General features: G+C 47.5%; 1 protein-coding gene and 1 long non-coding RNA gene across 6 annotated transcripts in view; both read left to right on the forward strand.

The window, feature by feature from the left end:
- Positions 1–13,448, forward strand: part of pard3bb (par-3 family cell polarity regulator beta b) — a 186,282-nt gene extending 172,834 nt beyond the window's left edge. For all 5 annotated transcript variants that reach the window (XM_078939220.1, XM_078939221.1, XM_078939222.1 and 2 more), the window contains 3 exons: positions 8,127–8,342; positions 8,695–8,836; positions 12,731–13,448. In XM_078939220.1, the coding sequence (XP_078795346.1) occupies positions 8,127–8,342; positions 8,695–8,809 (331 nt within the window). In that variant the 3' untranslated portion in view covers positions 8,810–8,836; positions 12,731–13,448. The remainder of the gene's footprint in view (positions 1–8,126; positions 8,343–8,694; positions 8,837–12,730) is intronic.
- Positions 13,449–14,572: 1,124 nt separating this feature from the next.
- On the forward strand, positions 14,573–14,841 carry LOC144988640 (uncharacterized). The gene is made up of 3 exons (XR_013652604.1): positions 14,573–14,604; positions 14,640–14,709; positions 14,745–14,841. It is a non-coding gene; the product is annotated as an uncharacterized LOC144988640 (long non-coding RNA).
- The last annotated feature ends 3,915 nt before the right edge of the window (positions 14,842–18,756 follow it).

The following is an 18,756-nucleotide window of genomic DNA, read 5'->3' on the forward strand; positions in this document are numbered from 1 at the left end:
AACAATGTGAGGAATGCGAGTGTCAATGTAGAAGACTGGGTGTAATTTCCTGCTCCTGGAGTGTTTTACTTCATGCTAAAATTAAACAAATGCTTGTTTCTGTTTGTCCGGCAAACGCTGGAGGTCTCCTTAAGCCTGTCCGTTTTCTGAAGGCTCTGCATCCAACCGTCATCCGTCCCACATGCTCAAAGCATGACGGACTGACGCAGTAAAGCAGTGGAGTTTCATTACACCACCAATACCGACGATAAAGGCTTTCTATTCTATTCTATTCTATTCTATTCTATTCTATTCTATTCTATTCTATTCTAGGAATATGAGTTTCGGGGCTGTCCCTTTTGAATAAGGTGAAACTCAAAGTTACATTGTTACCAGTTTCAATCAAGTTACAAGTGACATAACATTGCATTACAAGCTCAGTGGCCATGTAGTAGAGTGTCCGCCCAGTGACTGGAAGGTCGTGAGTTTAAATCCAGGTCAAGTCATACCAAAGACTCTAAAAATGGACCCAATTCTACCTGTTGGATGCTCAGGTTGGACTGGGAGGTTGAACCACCAAATGGTACCCGAGTGTGTCTGCATCTCACTGCTTGCGGGGGTCAAATGCGGATAACTTTAACTTAAATGACATAGCTGTCAGCGCTCAACTGGATTTGGTAACGACATTAAATGCTGCACATCGTCTTACTACGACTTCCTGTCACAAGAAAAAAGCCACCATGGAGCAGAGACAAACATTTAACCCTTTAGCACCAGATCTGTCACCAGCGACAGTAAAACAACTTACGAACTCTTCAACCGTTAACGCAATTAACGTAATTCCAACGGATTCTAGCACAGAGAAATGTGGTTGCACTGACAGAGTAAAGAAGATGAGTCTTTACTAATGTCACAAAACTGCTTTTGTCTGCGTCAGAATCAGCTGCTTTTTGTGCAACACAATTCCAATTGATACAGAGAAAAGCAGTTTTGTCCTGATATGCAACACTATAGTATACACATTATATAAGTAAAGTGCTTCATAATGCTGTAAAACTGTTTTTCTCTGCGTCAGAATCTGTTGACGTTGGGATATTTGCATAGACGGTTGAAGAGTCACGATAATTCCAAAGAGCTAAAGCTGTGGTGTTAGAGGGTTAGTGTCGTCCACCAGCTTCTATCAATGTGACATTAGGATGACGAAACTAAAACACTACACATAAATACTGCAGTGAAATAATTTACCAGATATTTGTTCTGTTCAAAGAACATCCTTCATTTCTGTCTGTAAAAATGTGGCACAGGATGAGACGTTTCTGTTGATAGACGATTCTCTACTTCCTCCTCCTCCTCATTATTTCCCACTTAAGCTTTCACTGCCTCATCGTCTGGACCCACCGTCTCTGTGACTACAGCTTCATCATGAAGCCTCACATCACCAAGACGCTGCAACGTTTCCACCAACATTTTCTCATGAGTCAGATTACATCTGAGGTTATGGAACTATTGTTTAACCCTTATCATTCCCAAACACACTCTGTCACAGTTTATAAAATATGATAGGAATCCATTTTTGATCAAAGTCTCTGAATCTTCAGCTGCACTTGATAAAGTAACGTCTATGTGTACAGACTCCGGACCGTCATCAGTTCTGGAGCTTCCTGATCTGAGTGCTGCCGTTGTTACAGTGGATCATGAAGTCCTTCTGACAGGCTGGAAAAGAGGACTGGGTTATCAGGCACACACCATATTTGGGCATTTCTTATTTGAGGGGGAGGGGTTACTCTGTTTCCATTGGTCATCTTTGTGGGTGTCCATGTCATGTGGAGTTCCTCAGGTTTAGATTGTGGGATCTCTGCTGTCCAGCCCGTACAGGTCATCCACACTAATACTTCTTCATTCTGCAGTTATGCAGACGACACTCAGCTTTATGTAACTCTGTCGCCAAACCTCCATCAGACTCTCTGCCGCTCCGAAAATCCTGCATGAAGTCCAACGTCCTTCAGTTCATCAGTGACGGGCAGAAGTCTCTGTTTTTGACACAGAAAGACTGAAGGTCACTACAGAAGTCCAGAAGAGCAAGAAACCTCTGTGTCATAATAGACCTGGAGGGGAGGTTTAGGCTCACATTAGGACCAAAACCAGAACAACTAGACACCAGTTTCACATAGAAACCATTTCACAGAACTGCTGGTGGTTTATGGAGCTCTGGATGGTGTGGAACCCAAACAGCTGTCAGATCTACTGGAGGTTCACCAATCAGCTGGTAGAACCTGGAGTCAGAACCAAACGGATGCTCCAGATGGAAGCAGCTTCCTGAAGAACTCAGATGTTCTCCAACTGTTTCTATGTTTAAACTGAGAACGGTTCTCTGTTGTGCTGCCTTCAAAGAGCCACTCTGAAAGAAGCATCTTTGCTTATTCTAACATGTTTTTGTGGTATGTGAGCGTGAAAAACAAAGGGATGATGGGAAAAGAGGGCAGGCTTACTCTGCACCAACAGTCCTGCACATAACTCAGAGGTGAATATCTAATGAATTCCTGCCGCTCTGCAGAAACTATGTCTGAGTAACCACTGGGACGCTTTAAGCGTAGATCTGATCAGAGTAGAACTTTAAGTTCTTGGATTTTTGCCTTGTTTTTGGTTTTTTGTGGTCCTGGAAAGAGTGTTGTGTTTGTGTCCATGTGTGTAAAGCGGCAGTGGGAGTGAAGTTGTGTTATGGGTTTCCTCCAGAGTAACAGCTGTGTTGAGTGTGTGTCTGTGAGGGAGGGGGGCAGGTGCAGAGACATAGACGGAGTCCTTGTTTCCTCTCCAATCCATTAGAAATCTTTTTAAATACCACAAATTTAGAGCGGCTCACATTACTCTCAATTACTGTCAGATAAATCCTCCAATTATGCTCTCGGGTTCCGGTCCTGATCCGTGAATGCTCCGTCTGTGCAGCGTCCCGCCGTTCAGGTGTCGGTTCCTCAGCAGGTACCTCCACTTCAGACCTCAGCTCCTCCTCCATGCTGCCCTCCTTCCTCCTCTGCCTCTCCTGGTTCTTCTGGACCCAAAGACACCCCCCCCCCCCTCCAGCTGTCATTCAGTTTGGGGAAGGGGGGTGTTGAGTGTGAAAATTAAATTTCTGCAGATGGAGGTTTGACGCTGAATGTTTTCATGATCTCAAACGACTGCAAGGCTGTGTGTGTTTGTGTTTACAAATGTGTGTATCTATCTGTGAGTGTGTGTCTGTTTAACCAGAGGTTTGTGTTTGTTTTTGTGAGTTCAGATACGTTCTTCCGTTTAAGTGTGTTTGTGTATGCGTGTGTTTGAGGCTGTGCCTGTTGTGTGTGCATGTGTGTTAGTGTCTTTCTCTGTGTGATTGTGTACTTTGCGTGTTCTGTGCTTGTGTGTGTGCGTGCATGTGTGTTTGTGTGCATGTGTGTGTGTGTGTGTGTGCATGTGTGTTAGTGTCTTTCTCTGTGTGATTGTGTACTTTGTGTGTTCTGTGCTTGTGTGTGTGTGCATGTGCGTGCATGTGTGTGTGCATGTGTGCGTGTGCATGTGTGTGTGTGCATGTGTGTTAGTGTCTTTCTCTGTGTGATTGTGTACTTTGCGTGTTCTGTGCTTGTGTGTGTGCGTGCATGTGTGTTTGTGTGCATGTGTGTGTGTGTGCATGTGTGTTAGTGTCTTTCTCTGTGTGATTGTGTACTTTGTGTGTTCTGTGCTTGTGTGTGTGTGCATGTGCGTGCATGTGTGTGTGCATGTGTGCGTGTGCATGTGTGTGTGTGCATGTGTGTTAGTGTCTTTCTCTGTGTGATTGTGTACTTTGCGTGTTCTGTGCTTGTGTGTGTGCGTGCATGTGTGTTTGTGTGCATGTGTGTGTGTGTGCATGTGTGTTAGTGTCTTTCTCTGTGTGATTGTGTACTTTGTGTGTTCTGTGCCTGTTGTGTGTGCATGTGTGTTAATGTCTTTCTCTGTGTGATTGTGTACTTTGTGTGTTCTGTGCTTGTGTGTGTGCATGTGTGTGTGTGCATGTGTGTGCATGTGTGTGTGCATGTGTGCGTGTGCATGTGTGTGTGTGTGTGTGCATGTGTGTTAGTGTCTTTCTCTGTGTGATTGTGTACTTTGCGTGTTCTGTGCTTGTGTGTGTGCGTGCATGTGTGTTTGTGTGCATGTGTGTGTGTGCATGTGTGTTAGTGTCTTTCTCTGTGTGATTGTGTACTTTGTGTGTTCTGTGCATGTGTGTGTGTGCATGTGTGTGTGTGCATATGTGTGTGCGTGTGTGTGCATGTGTGTGTGTGTGCATGTTTATGTGTGTGTGTGTGCATGTGTGCGTGTGCATGTGTGTGTGCGTGTGGGTGTGTGTGCTGGTGTGTATGTGTGCGTGTGCATGTGTGTGTGCGTGTGGGTGTGTGTGTGCTGGTGTGTGTGGGTGTGTGTGTGTGTGTGTGCATGTGTGTGTGTGCATGTGTGTGTGTGTGCATGTGTGTGTGCGTGTGTGTGGGTGTGCTGGTGTGTGTGTGTGCATATGTGTGTGCGTGTGCATGTGTATGTGTGCGTGTGTGTGTGTGCATGTGTGCGTGTGCATGTGTGTGTGCGTGTGGGTGTGTGTGCTGGTGTGTATGTGTGTGTGTGCATGTGTGCGTGTGCATGTGCGTGTGGGTGTGGGTGTGCTGGTATGTGTGTGTGTGCATGTGTGTGTGCGTGTGGGTGTGTGTGCTGGTGTGTGTGTGTGCGTGTGCATGTGTGTGTGTGCACGTGTGTGTGTGCATGTGTGTTTGTGTGCATGTGTGTGCTGGTGTATGTGGATGTGTGTGCATGTGTGTGTGTGCATGTGTGTTTGTGTGCATGTGTGTGCTGCTGTTTTCGTCCCCTGCAGCTGCTCTTCCTGCAGCAGAATTCCAGAACTTCTTCAGGATTTCCAATAGATCCTCCAGAGATTCCTGCTGGATCTGCGCCTCATTCCGGCTGTTAAACCTCATAAACACCCTCCTCTGTGCTGACGGTTCACTTCCCGCCTGTCACACGTGTCACTGATCCAAGCAAAATCATTTTCTCAAACTCTCACTGGACCGGACTTCCCATCCAGAACAGCAGGTTCTAGAACTTCAGACCGTCTCTGCTTCTGGACTTCAGGTCCTGGATTCACGTCTTAATATGAAAACTGATGACTTTCCTCGACAATACAAACGTTTATGATTAGTTCTAGTATTTTTGGATTATGACAGTAATTTCTTCGTAATGATAAATCAGTAAATGAACTTTGTCAAATGTTATTAGAACAAAAGATAAACTTGTTCCAGATTTTCTATTAAAATCTTTTTTTATTTCTGCCTTTATTTCCTTTAGCTTTACCTTCCTGTTATCATTTATGGTACTGGGTCATTTTGACCCAAGGCATTTGATGGTTTGATTTGATTATTTACATTTGAAGTGGAATCCGTTTTGACCCAGAACACCCCGCCGTACAGATGCTCCTCCCACTTGTGTGGGTCAGCAGCACTAAATGTAAAACATCTGCTGAACATCATCATATTCAAGAAACTCTCCACTGTTCTTTTCATTTTCGGCCCCCTCCGCCCCCTTCCTCTCATCTTCTTCAGGACGTCTTCATGTCTGGGGATCAAACCCCAGTCCTGGGAGGGCGGGCTGCAGGTTCTGCAGACGGACTGGGTCAAAGGAGGTTTTAGTGGGAGGACAGGCCTGTGAGGGAGTCTGCAGACAGAGGAGCGCGCCTCAACATGCTAACGGGGCTCATGGAGCCAGGAGGGGGCGGGGCAAACATGCCAAGCATGACGGGCATGTAGTCGGACGCTTTTGGCCGCTGACCACCCAGACTGAGGCGCATAGGCGTCGGACCACCAACATCTTTATGTGAACAGAACCGGGTCATATGCAACATGACCGCTGACATTCCTCCACTGTCCACCGCCGTGGAGCCCCTCCCACCTGTGATGTCATTCAAACGCGTCTCAGGAGGCCTTTGCGATGGCGCGGTGTGAAGGTGTTTGTGTGTTAGCGGTGCGTAGACGCGGACCAGATCACCACAGCTGCCTGTTAACCAAGCCTCTTCAAGCTGTCACATGACGTCACCCGCAGCGTGCTGATCTTTGGCTGAGGGGGGGCCGCCCTGGCAGCGCCCCCCTGTCGGGAGAACAGCAGGAGGAAGAGGTGAAACCAGGAGAACCCGTTGGGTTGCTGCGGCTGTAGATCGTTGTGTGTTTTTGTCGTCCATTGTTTTGTTGTGAATTTTCGTGGTGATGTTAAAAGTTGTGAACTCTACATGGGTCTGTCTGACCCGTCAGTCTTCGTTAAACACATGTGGGAGTCCAACCTTGACAAGAACCTCTGGGGGGTATTCCAGAAAGCAGGTTATGCTAACTCCCACGATAAGTTTGAGGCTAAGGAAGTTGATAACCTCAGCTTTCGGTTCCAGAAATGGAGGTATGTTTCAGAGTAGGTCAAGTTGCCATAGCAACTCATGCTCTGAACATAACCTGGTCTGGGGCAGGTTTAGTTGAAGCTTAGTTTGTTTACAGAGAGGTGAAGCAGCATGGCGTGTCCATTTGAAGATGATTTAGTGGATGAAGAAGCTCAGATAATACTTTTTCCCCCGTGAGAGGATGATAAGACCACATATGGATGTTGGAAAGAGAAACTTTTTTACTTTGATCTAACTTCATTATTTGCTTCAGTTAAGATAAATCTTTTTTTTGTTAGGTCACCTTAAAAATAACACGTAGTTTCAGACAATTATTTTCCTTTTGTTCAAATTAATTCAATTAAGTAGGTGTAACTTTAATGCTGCTGTTAGATCGGCACCGCAAGGGATTCTGGGATATCATTCCCTTTGCCTGTCTGGACGGATTTGGGTTTAAGTGTGGGTTTTTGACCAAATGTGTTTAGTTATTTAGCTGTTTTACTGTGTTTCACCGTGTTTTGCCGAGCTATTTTGTCCTACTGTGCTTACGTCTTTGCACCATGAGTGAGAGTAAAGTAGAGGATGATGAGTTTATATAGCACCCCACCACTCTTAACTGTTACGACAGTGACGGAAAATCCTTTAATGAATTTTTGCACTCCGTGCATATTTTCTGTTCTTTTTATTGTTATAAAAATGAGCATATCTGCCGGCTCAAACTTGGACATATGAGAGTTCAAGAAATATAAGTAATTAAGATTGAAAAAAGATTAATGGAGTAATGTGATATTTAGTTAGATATATACGTTAATTTGAGTTGTATAAACAATTATTGAGTTTGAATAAATTTAACTAAATCATTTAAATTATTTTTCAGACGTGTTACTTTTTTGATGGACTTATAATTTTTATCCGCCGTCATTAAAATCTCAGACTCCGTCTCACTTCCGTCTCAAGTGTCGATCTTTTTTTTTTTTTTTCTCCACGCGTTTCCATGGTGACTCCAGAAATCGGCGATCTATTGAGAATGTCTTTATGTACCGTGCGTTAACCCAGGGTTACCAAGTCGAGCGTAATTACGCCAACTCATATCCGGTCTTTTGGAACCGACATACCCAGAGTAAGCAAGTTCAGGTGGATTTCAGCCAGAGTTCAGGCTCAAAGTCAGGCTAGTTTAAACATGCTTCCTGGAATACCCCCCTGGAGCTGCTGCCGTTCTGTTGGTCAGGAGGTTGTTTGTTTGTTTGTTTGTTTGTTTAATCTTTAGCAACAACAAACATTTGCTGAAACTTAATTCTACGACACAAACATCGTTGGTCTCTGCATTAAAAGTTCCTTCTGGATCTTCAGAACCAGCTTCTAAAGGTTCCTGCTGCTGGTTCTGTTACAGATTCCTCTCAGCCGCTTTAGAAGCCCCTGAGGTCAGATAAAACCCGTCTGAGACCAGAACCAGAACCAGCTGTTTTCTGCCAGCATCAGATTTGCCCTTCTCTGAAAATGGTTCTTTTGGGTTTTTTGTTTGACTTAAGCAAATGACCCCCCTCCCCCGTGGATCAGAAATGTAGCTGGCAGGATTTGTGGATTTGGGCTCAAACGAGAAACTGTTTCTCAGAAAAGCGTCTCTCTGTGAAGCTTTGCCTTCAGAAAGCGGGGGGGGGGGTCACGCTGAGTCCACATTCTCGTTTGCGTCTTCCTGTTTGGATTCAAGTCTGGCCGTTTTGTCTCAAATGTTCCGTTTCAGACGCGGCCCGTTGGACCCTGCCGAGTACCCCATGCAGCCATGGTCAGGTCTTTATCCTGGACCCCCCCAGACCCAGCAGGGATACCCCCAGGCTACCATGTACCCTGATTCCAACTCCCAGTCCGTCCCAACGTACTCCACCTTCAAGCCCGGCCCCCCGTACCCAAGACCCGGGGACCATCGACCCGTGGACCCTGGATACTACCCCAACCCGGGGTGAGTGAAAGCACCTTTACCCCACAGAACCTCCTGTAATGGGGTTTATATATAATAGGAAGGGTCCAGTTCCAGCCCCCTACCAACATTACTGTTTGGGGGGGGGCTAAAGAAACCCCTCAGTAGGTCAGAAATACCTGTTTCGTTGTTGCTTCTGGAAGGAAAGACTTGTGTTGTAACATTTTCCTTTGATCTCTGGGGGGGGGTCTCCAAAGATGCAACGACTGTCCATCCCGGGATTTGAACCCTTGACCAGCTGATAGATCCCGACTATGATTCTGTTTCTAGTTTTACGGTTTTATTTTTGCTTCTGTTTCCCTTAAAGTAACCAAACCCCCTTTTTGTGCCCCAGCCCCCAGCAGAGGGGCCCCCTGCGGCAGGACGTGCCCCCATCTCCCACCCCTCCACTCCGTGTGCCCCGCTATGACACCATGACACGTGGAACTGTGGGAGGAGCCTACAGGTAGGACTCCTGTGGAGGAAGACCAGTCCAGGTAAGCTCCTCAGGACGTCCTGCTGATGGTCAGAGCTGTGTGTGTTTGTGTGTGTATCCATGAGTGTGTTTTTGTGTGTATCCATGAGTGTGTTTGTGTGTATCCATGTGTGTGTTTGTGTGTATCCATGTGTGTGTTTGTGTGTATCCATGAGTGTGTTTGTATGTGTCCGTGAGTGTGTTTGTGTGTGTCCATGAGTGTGTTTGTGTGTATCCATGAGTGTGTTTTTGTGTGTATCCTTGTGTGTGTCCATGAGTGTGTGTTTGTGTATCCATGTGTGTGTTTGTGTGTATCCATGAGTGTGTTTGTGTGTGTCCATGAGTGTGTGCTTGTGTGTTTGTGTGTATCCATGAGTGTGTGTTTGTGTGTGTCCATGTGTGTGTTTGTGTGTATCCATGAGTGTGTGTTTGTGTGTTTGTGTGTATCCATGTGTGTGTTTGTGTGTATCCATGAGTGTGTTTGTGTGTATCCATGAGTGTGTGTTTGTGTGTGTCCATGAGTGTGTTTTTGTGTATCCATGTGTGTGTTTGTGTGTATCCATGAGTGTGTTTGTGTGTGTCCATGAGTGTGTGTTTGTGTGTTTGTGTGTATCCATGAGTGTGTGTTTGTGTGTGTCCATGAGTGTGTGTTTGTGTGTGTCCAAGAGTGTGTGTTTGTGTGTATCCATGTGTGTGTTTGTGTGTATCCATGAGTGTGTTTGTGTGTATCCTTGTGTGTGTTTGTGTGTATCCATGAGTGTGTGTTTGTGTGTATCCATGAGTGTGTGTTTGTGTGTATCCATGAGTGTGTTTGTGTGTATCCTTGTGTGTGTTTGTGTGTATCCATGTGTGTGTTTGTGTGTATCCATGAGTGTGTGTTTGTGTCTATCCATGAGTGTGTGTTTGTGTGTGTCCAAGAGTGTGTGTTTGTGTGTTTGTGTGTATCCATGTGTGTGTTTGTGTGTATCCATGAGTGTGTTTGTGTGTATCCTTGCGTGTGTTTGTGTGTATCCATGAGTGTGTGTTTGTGTGTATCCATGAGTGTGTGTTTGTGTGTATCCATGAGTGTGTTTGTGTGTATCCTTGTGTGTGTTTGTGTGTATCCATGTGTGTGTTTTTGTGTGTATCCATGAGTGTGTTTGTGTGTATCCATGTGTGTGTTTGTGTGTATCCTTGTGTGTGTTTGTGTGTATCCATGAGTGTGTTTTTGTGTGTATCCATGAGTGTGTTTGTGTGTATCCATGAGTGTGTTTGTGTGTATCCATGAGTGTGTTTGTGTGTATCCTTGTGTGTGTTTGTGTGTATCCATGAGTGTGTGTTTGTGTGTATCCATGAGTGTGTTTGTGTGTATCCTTGTGTGTGTTTGTGTGTATCCATGAGTGTGTTTTTGTGTGTATCCATGTGTGTGTTTGTGTGTATCCATGAGTGTGTTTGTATGTGTCCGTGAGTGTGTTTGTGTGTGTCCATGAGTGTGTTTGTGTGTATCCATGAGTGTGTTTTTGTGTGTATCCTTGTGTGTGTCCATGAGTGTGTGTTTGTGTATCCATGTGTGTGTTTGTGTGTATCCATGAGTGTGTTTGTGTGTGTCCATGAGTGTGTGCTTGTGTGTTTGTGTGTATCCATGAGTGTGTGTTTGTGTGTGTCCATGTGTGTGTTTGTGTGTATCCATGAATGTGTTTGTGTGTGTCCATGAGTGTGTGTTTGTGTGTATCCATGTGTGTGTTTGTGTGTATCCATGAGTGTGTTTGTGTGTATCCATGAGTGTGTGTTTGTGTGTGTCCATGAGTGTGTTTTTGTGTATCCATGTGTGTGTTTGTGTGTATCCATGAGTGTGTTTGTGTGTGTCCATGAGTGTGTGTTTGTGTGTATCCATGAGTGTGTGTTTGTGTGTGTCCATGAGTGTGTGTTTGTGTGTGTCCAAGAGTGTGTGTTTGTGTGTATCCATGTGTGTGTTTGTGTGTATCCATGAGTGTGTTTGTGTGTATCCTTGTGTGTGTTTGTGTGTATCCATGAGTGTGTGTTTGTGTGTATCCATGAGTGTGTGTTTGTGTGTATCCATGAGTGTGTTTGTGTGTATCCTTGTGTGTGTTTGTGTGTATCCATGTGTGTGTTTGTGTGTATCCATGAGTGTGTGTTTGTGTCTATCCATGAGTGTGTGTTTGTGTGTGTCCAAGAGTGTGTGTTTGTGTGTATCCATGTGTGTGTTTGTGTGTATCCATGAGTGTGTTTGTGTGTATCCTTGCGTGTGTTTGTGTGTATCCATGAGTGTGTGTTTGTGTGTATCCATGAGTGTGTGTTTGTGTGTATCCATGAGTGTGTTTGTGTGTATCCTTGTGTGTGTTTGTGTGTATCCATGTGTGTGTTTGTGTGTATCCATGAGTGTGTGTTTGTGTATCCATGAGTGTGTTTGTGTGTATCCATGAGTGTGTTTGTGTGTGTCCATGAGTGTGTTTGTGTGTATCCTTGTGTGTGTTTGTGTGTATCCATGTGTGTGTTTGTGTGTATCCTTGTGTGTGTTTGTGTGTATCCATGTGTGTGTTTGTGTGTATCCATGAGTGTGTTTGTGTGTATCCTTGTGTGTGTTTGTGTGTATCCATGAGTGTGTTTGTGTGTGTCCATGAGTGTGTGTTTGTGTGTATCCATGAGTGTGTTTGTGTGTATCCATGTGTGTGTTTGTGTGTATCCATGAGTGTGTTTGTGTGTATCCATGAGTGTGTGTTTGTGTGAATCCATGTGTGTGTTTGTGTGTGTCCATGAGTGTGTTTGTGTGTATCCATGAGTGTGTTTGTGTGTATCCATGAGTGTGTGTTTGTTTGAATCCATGTGTGTGTTTGTGTGTGTCCATGAGTGTGTTTGTGTGTATCCATGAGTGTGTTTGTGTATCCATGAGTGTGTTTGTGTGTATCCATGAGTGTGTGTTTGTGTGTATGTGTGTGTGTGTTTGTGTATCCATGTGTGTGTTTGTGTGTATCCATGAGTGTGTTTGTGTGTATCCATGTGTGTGTTTGTGTGTATCCATGAGTGTGTTTGTGTGTGTCCATGAGTGTGTGCTTGTGTGTGTTTGTGTGTATCCATGAGTGTGTGTTTGTGTGAATCCATGTGTGTGTTTGTGTGTGTCCATGAGTGTGTTTGTGTGTATCCATGAGTGTGTTTGTGTGTATCCTTGTGTGCGTTTGTGTCTATCCATGAGTGTGTTTGTGTGTATCAATGAGTGTGTGTTTGTGTGTATCCATGAGTGTGTGTTTGTGTGAATCCATGTGTGTGTTTGTGTGTGTCCATGAGTGTGTTTGTGTGTATCCATGAGTGTGTTTGTGTGTATCCATGAGTGTGTTTGTGTGTATCCATGTGTGTGTTTGTGTGTATCCATGAGTGTGTGTTTGTGTGTATCCATGAGTGTGTTTGTGTGTATCCATGTGTGTGTTTGTGTGTATCCATGAGTGTGTTTGTGTGTGTCCATGAGTGTGTGCTTGTGTGTGTTTGTGTGTATCCATGAGTGTGTGTTTGTGTGAATCCATGTGTGTGTTTGTGTGTGTCCATGAGTGTGTTTGTGTGTATCCATGAGTGTGTTTGTGTGTATCCTTGTGTGCGTTTGTGTCTATCCATGAGTGTGTTTGTGTGTATCAATGAGTGTGTGTTTGTGTGTATCCATGAGTGTGTGTTTGTGTGAATCCATGTGTGTGTTTGTGTGTGTCCATGAGTGTGTTTGTGTGTATCCATGAGTGTGTTTGTGTGTATCCATGAGTGTGTTTGTGTGTATCCATGTGTGTGTTTGTGTGTATCCATGAGTGTGTGTTTGTGTGTATCCATGAGTGTGTTTGTGTGTATCCATGAGTGTGTGTTTGTGTGTATCCATGTGTGTGTTTGTGTGTATCCATGTGTGTGTTGTGTGCTGATCCACATGCCTGTTTGTCTGCAGGCAGCAGCTGAACCCAAACACAGAGCAGTGAGGAGGAGAGCTGCAGAAACCCTAAACAGACCCAAACCCTGAAGAAGACCAGAACTGCAGCTGAGGAGACCCGGCAGGTCCAGAGGAGAACTGGAAGAACCGCCTCCACACTGACTCGGCTCTGAGACTCACTGACGGATCTGTGTTCTGGTCTCTGCACGATGATGAAGATCCGTCTTCTTCACAGCCTCACAACCAGCTGTTGGCGCTCAGGATGAATTATTGTCAGATCACGGCGTCCAACAACACGCTGACACCACCTTTGGGAGTTCCAACGGACGAGGCCGTCATGACCCAAACCCGGTTCATCAGAACCAAACAGGACCACAGAAGTTTCCCGGAGAAGAAGCAGACAGGAGCATCTGTTCAAATCTGTTTTAGCAAAGACTACAGACGTTTCACTATGAATATAATTATGAATTAAACTCACAGCTTTTTATCATTCATACTTTAAATGTTTTTGTCTGGGATTCTGGAAACATTTACGTGGAAAAATCAGCTGGAAGTCAGTTAAACTGCTGAGTCACTTCCTGCCGCAGACGTGTGTTTACAGAGATTACCGTCACAAACCGGAAGCTGCTGACGGTTTGTGCTTCAGGATCACATTTCTGCCTCTTTTTCACGTTTTTAACACACTGACTGAAAAATTAGTTAAAGCCAACATTTTTTTAAAGCAACAAAATTTGAAATGTTTGTGAGTTGAAGTGGAATCTGTCTTCCATCGTGCTGCTCGTATTCAGCGTTTGAGCAGAGGCTGCATGCATGAACGGACGCTCTCCTGATCATTTTCAAGCGTGGACCTTTGTTCCTGCTTCTCCTCTTCATCTCAGTCCCACCAAACTGAGGAACTTCCTCCAGTCACTCATGTTTTGGTTTCAGCAGCTCTGATTTCTAAACAGCAGATGGAACTGTTAAAGGCCGCTCCGCTTCACAGGTGGGGTCTCACCTGCAGGCCGCTGCGTTTCTAAGGTGAGGTCTCACCTGCAGGCCGCTCCCCTTCACAGGTGGGGTCTCACCTGCAGGCCTCTGCGTTTCTACGGTGGGGTCTCACCTGCAGGCCGCTCCCCTTCACAGGTGGGGTCTCACCTGCAGGCCGCTGCGTTTCTAAGGTGAGGTCTCACCTGCAGGCCGCTCCCCTTCACAGGTGGGGTCTCACCTGCAGGCCTCTGCGTTTCTACGGTGGGGTCTCACCTGCAGGCCGCTCCCCTTCACAGGTGGGGTCTCACCTGCAGGCCGCTGCGTTTCTAAGGTGAGGTCTCACCTGCAGGCCGCTCCCCTTCACAGGTGGGGTCTCACCTGCAGGCCTCTGCGTTTCTACGGTGGGGTCTCACCTGCAGGCCGCTCCCCTTCACAGGTGGGGTCTCACCTGCAGGCCGCTCCCCTTCACAGGTGGGGTCTCACCTGCAGGCCGCTGCGTTTCTAAGGTGGGGTCTCACCTGCAGGCCGCTCCCCTTCACAGGTGGGATCTCACCTGCAGGCTGCTGCGTTTCTAAGGTGGGATCTCACCTGCAGGCCGCTCCCCTTCACAGGTGGGGTCTCACCTGCAGGCCGCTCCCCTTCACAGGTGGGATCTCACCTGCAGGCTGCTGCGTTTCTAAGGTGAGGTCTCACCTGCAGGCCGCTCCCCTTCACAGGTGGGATCTCACCTGCAGGCTGCTGCGTTTCTAAGGTGGGATCTCACCTGCAGGCCGCTGCGTTTCTAAGGTGAGGTCTCACCTGCAGGCTGCTGCGTTTCTAAGGTGAGGTCTCACCTGCAGGCCGCTCCCCTTCACAGGTGGGGTCTCACCTGCAGGCCGCTGCGTTTCTAAGGTGGGGTCTCACCTGCAGGCCGCTCCCCTTCACAGGTGGGATCTCACCTGCAGGCCGCTGCGTTTCTAAGGTGGGGTCTCACCTGCAGGCCGCTCCGCTTCACAGGTGGGGTCTCACCTGCAGGCCGCTGCGTTTCTAAGGTGGGGTCTCACCTGCAGGCCGCTCCGCTTCACAGGTGAGGTCTCACCTGCAGGCCGCTGCGTTTCTAAGGTGGGGTCTCACCTGCAGGCCGCTCCCCTTCACAGGTGGGATCTCACCTGCAGGCCGCTGCGTTTCTAAGGTGGGGTCTCACCTGCAGGCCGCTCCGCTTCACAGGTGGGGTCTCACCTGCAGGCCGCTGCGTTTCTAAGGTGGGGTCTCACCTGCAGGCCGCTCCCCTTCACAGGTGGGATCTCACCTGCAGGCCGCTGCGTTTCTAAGGTGGGGTCTCACCTGCAGGCCGCTCCGCTTCACAGGTGGGGTCTCACCTGCAGGCCGCTGCGTTTCTAAGGTGGGGTCTCACCTGCAGGCCGCTCCGCTTCACAGGTGAGGTCTCACCTGCAGGCCGCTCCCCTTCACAGGTGAGGTCTCACCTGCAGGCCGCTCCCCTTCACAGGTGAGGTCTCACCTGCAGGCCGCTGCGTTTCTAAGGTGGGGTCTCACCTGCAGGCCGCTCCCCTTCAGAGCTTTCCTTCCACCTTCATCCAGGATTTCAGCTGCAGCTGTGTTGCTCTGAACCTTGTTTTTAAAAAAGCAACATTTTCCTAATCGGTTTAAACTCTGATTGGAACGGGTCCATGTGGCCCCGGGGGGGGGGGCATGAGGAAGATGTGATGAAGACGATGCCGTCACAGCTTCTCAGTATTAACTTGACTTGAAGCTGAAGCTTTTTAACTCACGTTTCTTTTAAAATGTTTGATTTTAACCCAGAAGATTGTAGATCTTTTTCTGTCAGAGTTTGGATGTTTGCAGATCTTTTGACAAGAATGTAGAGAAGAAGGTGATCAGAAGGATCAATGAAAGTGCTGGAAAAAGGAAGATTTGGATGTTAAAGTGAGAACTGGAGAAGGTTTGGTTCTGTAGGAGATCCTTCAGCGTGAATGTAGAGAAAAAATGAAACGTTTCCAGACAGTTTGGTTTCTTCAGACCTAAGCGTGTGATGACTGCAGATCTGCATGCGGTTCTTCTGCAGGAACCGGAGATCCTGTTGGAACGTCTGAGACGCTGGCCTCACTGACGTTTCCACAGTAAATGTTCCAGAAACCCAAACCAACCTAGTACTGAACTCCAGACCCGATAAAGCTTCTGGAGCCACAGCAGCTCATGATGTTTCCATGTTGCTCACATGTCACATGTATCTGAAATCCGAACACGCCTGTATTTGTGCGGTTCTGGTGTAGTTGGTCTGAGCAGAACTGCAGGTGTTTCTGTGGTTCTGCAGGGAGATCATCCTCCAGATGTTCCCACTCAAGACCTCAGAGCGGCGCCGTCATCAGATCACGCCGCCTGTGGAGAAGCTCCAGCTGAAGGTACGACCCAAGACGCTGAAAAGTTCTGGTTCTGCTGGTTCTCTGCAGCGATCATGAAGGAACCAACAGAATCATCTTTCTTAGAAAGGTTCTGTATGAAATCTCCTTTTGATAAGTTTATAACGGCTCTGAATGTTTAGATTTACATGTACAACTTTTTCAATAAAAAGTGATTTGTAAGACGTGGCAGGGGGCGTGGTCTTTCCTCCCGCCGCGCGCTCAGCACATCTCGGCTTAATTAAACACGAGTCAGGAGGAACGATTCCCTCATGTCCCCCCCTACCCTGCAAGGTCGCCCGCTGACGCCGTCAACCCAATTTAGTCCATCGCTTAAGCAGCTGATAAGCTGTTCTTTAGTGATAAGAGATCCAGTCGGTCCCTCGTTAATAGAAGACTAATTATCAATTAGGAGAAGCAGATCAGGAACCCTGATTGTGCCGCAAAGTTTCTCTCCACTTTGGAGCCCAAAGCCGCCGCAGCGGACGGCGAAGTTCTCCTTCATGGACGCTCGACCGGTTTGGACTCACAGATGGAAGCTGGGATTTTATCGGGGGGGGGTGTCTGCTGGTCAAACCTGATATTAAAAAGCATCAAAGCACATCAGACTCAGTTTCTGCGGCTTCACTGGACGTCTGGGCCTGGAAGACGTTCCGGATCAGAACCTCACAAAGAGTGAAGCGGAAAGTTCTGTGGGTCACAGCGGCCCTCCTTAGTGTGTGGGTGTGTGCGTGCGTGTGTGTGTGTGTGTGGTGGTGGTGGGGGGGTCTTTAGGAGGACAGCTGCTCAGTCACTAGCCTGATCTCTGGATCCAGAAGACGCCGTCCACCTTAAAGGATCCACACGAGAACCTTCCCATGATGCACTTCCCCTCTCTGGCTTCTGCATTTCCAGATTATTTTCTGATGGTTCTTACAGAGTCTGATTCTGCTGGAGGTGTCCTCCGGGGGGAGGGGGTGTCGTCCAGGAACTCCACATCCTTTAAAATCCAGAGAAATGACATCACACTAACCCCCCCTGAAGGCCCCTCGGAGGTCAGGTGAGCCACGGAGAGCTTTGAGAACCTTTCTGTGTGGTTCCAGAACCAACAACAGCGCAGGTCAACATTGTTCTGCTACGGTGTTGGGGAACCTTCATCTGATCTCTGGGGGGTCATGGAAAAGGTCTTTGCAGCTGAACAACCAAAGCTGGGGAGGTGTTTGTGAAGATAAACAGACAAAACTATCAAATCATTCAGATATCAGGAAGTCTTCTTAAGCCCCGCCCCCTTATGCTTAATTTTATCGATCCTTCACTCTTTCATTGCCTGATCCTCTGCAGGTCTCAGCAGCATCTGGACTTAGGCCTCCACCCCGTGTTTGGTCCCTGAAGAAAGAAATCCTCTGTGATTTTGGAGATCAGGAGGAAAAATCTTTCAAGTTGGATCCTCTAAGGTTAGACCTCTTCAGGTTGGATCCCGTCAGGTTGGATCCCGTCGGGTTGGATCCCAGCGGGTTGGATCCCGGCGGGTTGGATCCCGTCGGGTTGGATCCCGGCGGGTTGGATCCCGTCGGGTTGGATCCCCTTGGGTTGGATCCCGTCGGGTTGGATCCCGTCGGGTTGGATCCTCGTGCTCCTGCAGGTGAAGAGCACAGGTCCACTTCCTCCGTCTGCGGCTGCAGCAGCTGCGCAGACCGGGTTTTGCTGCGGCGGCGCCCGCCTGCTTCAGGATTCTGCTCCTTTGTTCCCTCAGATTTGACAGGCTGACTCTCAGCTTGACGGCGGCGTTGACAGACTGGTGTGTAATTGTTCTGACCTCTCTCCCCGGGCAGGTCTGGCACGCTGTAATTATTAGCGGTTCTTATTAATAGTTCTAATTAGCATTGTAAGCCGCTGTAATTAGGATTCTGCATGCGGCGCTGGCAGCTGGCGGATGAGTGAGCGCGTCTATTGTTCCGTCTCGGGCCTTCCTGGCAGCTGCTTTTTGTTCCTTTGACATCTTATTTCTTTGGATGTACACACTGTATTTGAAGCCTGTCTTTACAAGTATGAGCTCCTCCAAATCGCTCTTCATCACTGTCAGGGAACAGAAGTCTTCATCACGTCCTGCTCGAGCTGACAAGTACCGATCACTTCAGTGGCGTTTGAAACAGACGCACTTCCTGAAGAGTCACACGCAGAGGCTAGCTGGTAAAATCCGCCTCAGCGCTTAGTGTGGCGGCGACTTTGGGACGTTTCTGATCGGAGCCGTTCGAGGTCATGAGAAGATCTGAGTCTGACGGGAGAGAAGAAGGTCAAGACGCCGCACGGACACTAGGAGCCAAGTATGTTGCCATGGAGACGGTAACTGTCATCCAGATGCTGGGATGAAGTGCGGTTGTTTAACATCCATCAGGAGGCGTATGATGTTCAGCTGAACGTCCTCCAATCATGGAGGGCCTAAGGTCATGTGACACGGGTTTGAGAACGAGCTAAAAGGGAACACGCTTTTAGCACACGGCGTCCACACTGGACTGCCTCTACCCAATACCGGCGGCACATGTACCAACAGCTGGAAGAGGCTTATGAGACGTTGAAGTGGAACAAATTTCACAAATCTGGTTCCAGACTTTTTCTCCCACAGCTCCAGTCCGATATTTGAAAGACTTGGTGTCAGAGAATCCAGACACACACCACAACAATTTAGTCTCTTTCATGATCGAT

Source organism: Oryzias latipes, chromosome 21, assembly GCF_053564925.1.
Source record: "Oryzias latipes strain Hd-rR chromosome 21, Olatipes_Hd-rR_3.1".
Taxonomy (NCBI): Eukaryota; Metazoa; Chordata; class Actinopteri; order Beloniformes; family Adrianichthyidae; genus Oryzias; species Oryzias latipes.